The sequence below is a fragment of the Ruditapes philippinarum genome, unplaced genomic scaffold, assembly GCF_026571515.1.
Source record: "Ruditapes philippinarum isolate M1 unplaced genomic scaffold, ASM2657151v2 ctg11830_1_1_1_1, whole genome shotgun sequence".
NCBI lineage: Eukaryota > Metazoa > Mollusca > Bivalvia > Venerida > Veneridae > Ruditapes > Ruditapes philippinarum.
Window position 1 is genome coordinate 1 of NW_026851536.1, and position 8,382 is coordinate 8,382.

At 33.2% G+C, this 8,382-nt stretch overlaps 1 protein-coding gene across 1 annotated transcript; it reads right to left on the reverse strand.

Moving 5' to 3' along the window:
- Positions 1–5,304: 5,304 nt before the first annotated feature.
- On the reverse strand, positions 5,305–7,782 carry LOC132737470 (uncharacterized). Its single transcript, XM_060724798.1, has 4 exons — positions 7,643–7,782; positions 7,291–7,401; positions 5,980–6,081; positions 5,305–5,536 (listed from the first exon to the last, which is right to left on the reverse strand). The coding sequence occupies exons 1-4, from the start codon at positions 7,673–7,675 to the stop codon at positions 5,375–5,377; spliced, it is 408 nt and encodes a 135-aa protein (XP_060580781.1). The 5' UTR covers positions 7,676–7,782; the 3' UTR covers positions 5,305–5,374.
- Between the last annotated feature and the right edge of the window lie 600 nt (positions 7,783–8,382).

Sequence of the window (8,382 nt, forward strand, 5' to 3'; positions counted from 1 at the left end):
TCTAAGTTTTTGTTGCTTACATGTGTATATATGTAAAACTGGAATACAAAAGTAGATAAGTTCCTTGTACGTTTTTATTTTGAATACCTTTTAACAAACCAGAAAATGTATACCTAACGATGATCGCTATATTGATGATGAGGTTTCACAATATACAATAATTTTGCATACAGTTAATGTTCATGTTATTATGTACATTGTATATTGCATATTGAAATATCCCCTGGCATTGACCTATTTCACTAGATATTTTGATTTATGTTTTTCTTCTTTGTAAACATTTATAATTTTTGCAAATAAAACAATTACACTTACAGTTACAATAAATCTTCAAACAAAATAGAAGTTAAAAACACGCAGTTACGGTGGGTAGTACGATATGAACAATATATTTTATCAAAAGTATCCCAGACCATAGCCAGAAAAAGAAGTAAGTATTGCACAACTTGATAAGTCTTTTATTTAATCATTACCGGTATTCTGGTCGCACTTTAGTAATATTGTCACGGGGGAGGAAGTGTTACACGAAGGATGGAGTTCTTATGATAACTTGTTCAGGAGTTCTTGTGATAACTGTAACGGAGTTCGTCGGAAAACATCTGTATATACTACAAAAATACTCGTTAAAATGATTATTTTTATCTTTTCAAAATGAGTTTTAGATGCTGAATTAAACTTTAATGATTAAGCTTGTCTTACATCTTGTATTATGTGTCAAAAACTAAATCACAGGCTATTTTTCATCGCCTCTGCTTCAAATCTGGTAGTTTTTAGTAAAATTTCCAAATTATTTGCCAATTCAAAAGTATTGACCTGTTTATTTCTGGTCTTCATCCTTGCCATACATAATTACCTTATTATAATGCAAAATTGCAAACATAAAGCACCGGCTAACAGATTTTTCAAATGTCCCGGAGTTCTTGTGATAACACTGAAGATGCCACAGAGTTCTTATGATAACTTTAGTTGATTTGCCAGTGGTGTTTCTTGCGCCTAAATCACGGGCACGTTTTAGCGGTTTTTTTATTATTCAATGAGATTGTAATCATTATGAAATGTAGTACGGCTCATCCATTGCGCAAAAAAATAGGATATATAATGTTGGTTTTGAGTGAATTTTAGTTCTAGAGATATTATTTCTTAAACCCCCTTTTTCTTTTTCATAGTATTTTTTTGTTTGATGCAGATTTCGTAGACTGGAAAAAGGATTTATGTTACTGTTTTCTAGCAGTTTTCCGGCCCCTAGTAGTTTTCTGGCCCTTTATCATTTTCATCCAGACAATACAGTCTATTTTTTCTCAGATCTATATGACTGCATCAATCAGAGAAACCATTTGTTTTCTATGTAATACAGCAGTTATAATAGTGTACAGCGATTAATATGTTTCAAAGTTTTTGTCTGTTGTTTTTTAAGTTACATTAGAGAACTTGCGCACTTACAAGCAACACCTGGGGGAAAATTCTGGTTTGAATGCCCCATACACAATAACTGAAATCCCATTCTAGGTAAATCTGGAACCTGGAGGGACAGTTCAATGTTTTTTCGAGAGATCGGTAGTAAAGAGCCAACCGCAGTTGAGTTTTTATCACGTATCGTACTTTTTTAAGACATAGGTGTGGAAATTTATTCTGGTTTATATACTTATTTATTATGGTATAAAATGATACAAATTACTTAGCCCTTAGGTAAGGGAAAGCATTGCGTATATATTGTCTGCTTTAAGAAAGGTGGTTGCTTAAAACTTGTGAAACTGAGAACAACGTGTACGTTTTGAGACATTTTTTGTTTTGTGACTGTGAATACTAGTATCAGTGGCCCCTAGTTCAATTTTACTGTAGATGATAGCCTATCACCTATTTATCATTTGCAGACACTTCAAAGACCAACGTTTTTGTTCCACATTTGTGCAAAGGATTTGATCGTACTGCATTTCATAATGATTTACAATCTTATTGAATGATAATAAACGCCAAAACGTGCCGTGATTTAGCGCAAGAAACACCACTGGCAATAACAAAAGTTATCATAAGAACTCTGTGACATCTTCAGTGTTATCACAAGAACTCCGGGACATTTTGAAAAATCGGGTATAAATCTGTTAGCCGGTGCTTTATGTTTGCAATTTTGCATTATAATTAGGTAATTATGTATGGCATGGATGAAGACCAGAAATAAACAGGTCAATATTTGTGAATAGGCAAATAATTTGGAAATTTTACTCAAAACTACCAGATTTGAAGCAAGAGGCGATGAAAAATAGCCTGTGAATTAGTTTTTGACACAAAATGCAAGATGTAAGACAAGCTTAATCATTTAAGTTTAATTTAGCACCTAAAACTCATTTTGGAAAGATGAAAATAACCATTTTACTGAGTGTTTTGTAGTATATACAGATTTTTTCCGACGAACTCCGTGACAGTTATCACAAGAACTCCATCCTTCGTGTAACACTTCCTCCCCCGTGATTGTGACGATTTTAATAAACTGTAGTTGCGGCAACAGTATAGAAGCATATGACTGTTATCGTTCTGTTTTGTTGAAGCCGGTGTGTGCTATCAGCATGCTCATACTTCAAGGAAATAAATTAGGACAAAGTATCCCAACACTTTTCATCACAAAAGACATTATTATTTATCTTTAATACAACTTAGATAAATGTTCATTATTAAGAATGCTGCAAGACACATTGCAATACATATGAATATGAAATCTTCTGAATACATGAAAAATACGCAAGTAATATAAATCAATGTGTTTGTTCTTTAAACAATTGTAAAATCGAACATTATTGTAACTATATAAATAAAAAGATCTATAATATATGTATAAAGGAATATTACAGAGTTAAAAATAGTTTCATATAAAAGATATGGCAGAAAAGATGAACAATGGTGAGCAGTATTTACGGAATTCAGTCCCGCCGAATATCTTGTCATACAAAATAAATCAAAATGTACCCAGTGGGGCACCGGTTCTCAAGTTTTCGGTTAAATGCTCTAACAATGCTGCCTGTCAACATTTTATTAATATGGACGCAGAGAAATCAAAAATTATTGCAGCTTGTTTTTTTTTCTTCTTTGTTTGTTTCCTTACTTGTCACAGATCTGTCGTACCTGCATTGTTTTGAAATAGATGAACACTAAACAATCCATGTCGAAGATTAAATTGTTATATTAATTCAATTTATGTCTCCTTCGGAAACTTTGCGATACTGTTTGGAATCGCACATTTTTAAAATTCAAAAGACGTGGTCAATTTTTGTTATCTTTTCATACTGTTATTATTATCATTATTATTTTTGTTTTTAGCTCACCTGAGCATATGCTCAAGGTGAGCTTTTCAAACGACATCTCCTCTGAAACCATAAGGCAGATCATAATGAAACTTCTCAGGGATGTTCCATGTGTGAAGCCTTAACAAAGTTGTTCAAAGATTTCCATTCCATGCAGAACTCTGGTTGCCATGGCAACCAAAAGAAAAAACTTTAAACATCTTCTTCTAAAAAACCCAAAGAGCTAGAGCTTAGATATTTGGCATGAAACATCTTCTAGTGAGTGTCTACCAAGTTTGTTCAAATAAAAGCCCTGGGGTCAAAATTGGGCCCGCCTTAGGGGGTCATTGATTTTCCCTATATGCATATAGTAAAAACTTTAAAAAATCTTCTTTTAAAGAACCCAAAGAGCCAGAGCTAAGATATTTAGCATGAAACATCTTATAATGGGTATCTACCAAGTTTGTTTAAATAAAAGCCCTGGGGTCAAAATTGGGCCCGCCTTAGGGGGTCACTGATATTCCCTATATGCATATAGTAAAAACTTTAAAAATCTTCTATTAAAGAACCCAAAGAGCTAGAGCTAAGATATTTAGCATGAAACATCTTCTAATGGGTGTCTACCAAGTTTGTTCAAATAAAAGCCCTGGGTCAAAATTGGCCCGCCCCAGGGGGTCATTGATTTTCCCTATATGCATATAGTAAAAACTTCAAAAATCTTCTTCTAAAAACCCCAAAGCACTAGAGCTTAGATATTTGGCATAAAACATGTTCTAATTAATGTCTACCAAGTTTGTTCAAATAAAAGCCCTGGGGTCAAAATTGGCCCCGCCCCAGGGGGTCATTGATTTTCCCTATATGCATATACTAAAAACTTTTGAAAATCTTCTTTTAAAGAACCCAAAGCACTAGAGCTTAGATATTTAGCATGAAACATCTTCTAATGGGTATCTACCAAGTTTGTTCAAATAAAAGCATTGGGGTCAAAATTGGCCCCTCCCCAGGGGGTCATTGATTTTCCCTATATGCATATAGTAAAAACTTAAAAAATCTTCTTTTGAAGAACCCAAAGAGCTAGAGCTAAGATATTTAGCATGAAACATGTTCTAATGGATGTCTACCAAGTTTGTTTAAATAAGAGCCCTGGGGTCAAAATTGGTCCCGTCCCGGGGGTCATTGATTTTCCTTATATGTGCATAGCAAAACCTTAAAAAATCTTCTTTGAAAAAAACCAAATAGCTAGAGTTTAGATACTAAGCATGAAACATCTTCTAGTGAGTGTCTTCCAAGTTTGTTCAAATAAAAGCCCTGGGGTCAAAAAAAGACCCGCCTCGGGGGTCATTCCTTTTCCTTATATGTGTTATACAAAAACTTTAAAAAATCTTCTTTGAAAAACTCAAATAGCTAGAGTTTAGATATTAAGCAAGAAGCATCTTCTAGTGAGTGTCTCAAGTTTGTTCAAATAAAAGCCCTGGGGTCAAAATTGGCCCCGCCCCGGCTGACATTTATTTTCCTTATATGTGTATAGCAAAAACTTAAAAGTCTTCTTTGAAAAAACCCGAATAGCTAGAGTTTAGATATTAAGCATGAAACATTTTCTAGTAAGTGTCTTCAAAGATTGTTCAAATAAAAGCCCGCCCTGCCCCAGGTGTGTCATTGTTTTTAACTATATGTGTAAAGAAAAAAAACTTGACCAGCTAGACCTTAGATGTTAAGCATGAAATATCTTCTAATGGGTGTCTACCAAGTTTGTTCAAATAAAAGCCATGGGGTTTAAACTGGCCCTGCTCCGGGGGCCTATATACAGGTGAGCGACTTCAGGGCCATTATGGCCCTCTTGTTGTTGGTTTCTTGTTGTTGTTGTTGTTGTTGTTATTGATGATGATGATGATGATGATGATGATGATAATGATGATGATGCCAATCATCATGCTTCATGAAGTAGGAGTTTAACCAAATAAACAATTTTCGTATAAATGCCACTCAAAAGAAATATCTCTAAAGCTAATTATACTCAAGAATGAAAAACATGTTTTGTTGTATAGATTTATTACAACTGTAGAAATTACATTGTATGTAGTTTATACGAATTATTCTGTCATTCAGCCTAGAATAGAGCTTGGTTGTGTGGCAGTCTCGCCTCTTTCTAGAAGAAACATGTCACGACGGGAGCAGTAATTACGTGTATATTCTGGAAGGTTCGGGTCATCATGATATATTCTCGTCTCTGGAAGCTGGCCTACCCATTCTCTCATCATCTTTAACTGGAAATGAAGTTATGTTTAAAATAACGAAACTATAGTATTTCCCTATGCCAAAGATCCTGAATCAAGGTGTTATATAGGATATTTGCCTTACAAGTTTTATACGATTTAATGGTTTCGTTATAAAGTTATAATATCTTGATAAAGCATAAAGATATTATGTCGATGAAATAATTTTATTCCTTTGTTATTTTAGAAACAAGCATAGTGAATTCAATCTTGGGCTTCGTGAAAAGAAAAACAAACGTGTACCAAGATTTTGGCATGTATTTAATATTTTAAATTTCATACTTTGTATTAGATAATGCATGTTTTTGCATGGGACATTTTAATAATTTCAGCATATAACAGCATATAACGTTCAGACTAAACTAAGTATTATAATGTGAACGGAGTCCAGTCATTCTTTGGGGAACAAACATCTGAAGAAGTATAAAATTTACCTCAAGATCCCCAAGTCCTCTGGAGGAGTGGATATGATCTATTTCATCGTGCGTTAACTTGACCAAAAAGCACGTGCTATATGTTCGTGTAATGAAATGACTCTGAAAAAAGTTCGAATGAAGAATAATTTCCCTTCTGTTAATTTTATTGTAAAGCGCTAATATGACAAGTGGCAACAGGATATACGTAAAACATATATAATTGTTATGTATATATGTGTTTGACAATGATATACAAGCTCTTATATTAGCAATGCGCACTAATATTTTAATGCTTTGAGTAATACTACTTACGTTCCTTAGCTATAGGCTTTTGAATAGTACTATGTAGGCTTTTGAATAAAACTATCAAAAATCAATAATTTTACAGACATGTAAATATATACATATATAAGGCACTGTAAATATATACATAAAGTGAGTGTTATAAACTGTGACTAGTACCACTGCTTATCAGCAAAATGACCTGTATATACATAATAGATTTAAAATAGACATGTATTATCTTGGACGCAATGTTAAGGTCACATTTCCGATGATATGCAATTGTTGTGATATGAGTTCATATAATAAATTTTCAACAATAATTTTGGTAATACAATAACGGTTACATCTGAGGTCATTTACAAGGCTAAATTGTCAGTTTATACTTTTACTTAAAAATAAACTGTTAAATGTCCTTATCCTGACTCCATATCAGCAATTCATCCTATGACGTAAGCACATATCATATTTAAAGCACTGTTTGAGAAGATTTTTTTTATCCCAGTAAGTTCATTTTCTTTAGTTCCTTTGGTAAACATGTTTACACTTTTGGCTGATATTTTTGTGATTATTGTTCTGTTTTATTACTATATGGGGTTCTTATATATTTAAATATCTGGAAAAAAATGTAAGCACTACAATCAGCAAAATTAAATTGCAGACTATGTTTGATTCAGTCTGTACATGTTGGATGATAAAAAGTGCAACATCTTACGCACAGGCTTGAACGGCATGCAATCATCATTTGCTGAAATCAATGATCCCGTAGGACATGACAAATATAACAACACTGAAGTAAGGTTGGTACAAATTGCTATTATTATCTTTTTTCATTGATCCAACTTTTGTGCTAAGAGGCCTGTGAGTTGTTCTGTATAACCTTCTTTTCACAGACTCAGTAAAACATTCTGCAGTTGTCATTTATGTAATGTTTTCCTTTTTTGCTGAACAGAAATCTTACATCTTCAGAACAGTAACTTTCACTTAAAGCATTTACAAAGAAAGAATGGTTTGTTAAATTTTAACTTGAGAGATGAATCGACTTACGAGAGTAGGTTCAAACATGAAATTTATCTGACTGGACTCCGAGTGATCATAGTAAGGTATGGTTGTATGCGGTGGGTTAGCACCGTTCACATAACATACAAAACTTGCCAACTGAAATTGTAAAAACAAATTACAAATACTGCAATTATGTACGATCACAGTTTCAATATCAAAACATCTTTGAATTAGTGAATTAGTGATTAAATCATTCCATGTATGCACATAATGTACTTTTCATTAGCAAAAGGCATTTTAAGATATTTTTAAAAGATACTCAAGAATAAAAATACATATGTCCTATTTGATGATTTTAGAAATGTTTGAAATAAATTTAGCGTAGTTTCTGACTAACCAATATGCCAAATATTTTGTAAGCCATTTTCATCGGAATAATTCAACTCAATGGTCTTAAAGATGTCTCAAATAATCATATGTACTATACATAGAAACAAAACTTGGTCAAATGATAAGGTGTATCAAAATGAAAGTCAAGGTTTCCTTTTACCACATTACAAACGACAATCTGTTTACTATTATGCAAAGTTTTGAGAAGGCGGCACAGAATTGCCTGACCTAATAAGAGTATATATTAGTTTATATATTCACAATTGACCTTACATTCTTTAAACAACTTGAAGAATATTTGTGATCACTTTAACGCACATATGGGGTCTTCTGTTCAGGTTACTTGTGTCTTATGGGGTATAAAGTTTTATCGTTTAACATCTGTTGATTTTTACGTGACATGATCGGTTTCTGGACCGTCTATTGGTTGTTTCTGTAATGTGCGTAAAACACAATATTCTGGAGCCAACTGCTAAAACATCATTAATTTTGTCTGATTCCCTTGCGAATTCGTTATTGTACAAGTTTGGAGGGCCTCTTTACAGAAATACAACACTCAAAGACCTGGCCCAAGTAAAACATCCATGAGATTTCCCCTTGGCATGGTCAATTATTTGAACGGCGAAGACTATATTTTATTTAAATAGACAATATTCTTGGGTCAACGGCTAAAAGACTATTTGTCTGATTCCGTTGCGGATTCGTTTTTGTACAAGTTTGGAGGGTTTTATTTACAGCAATATAAGG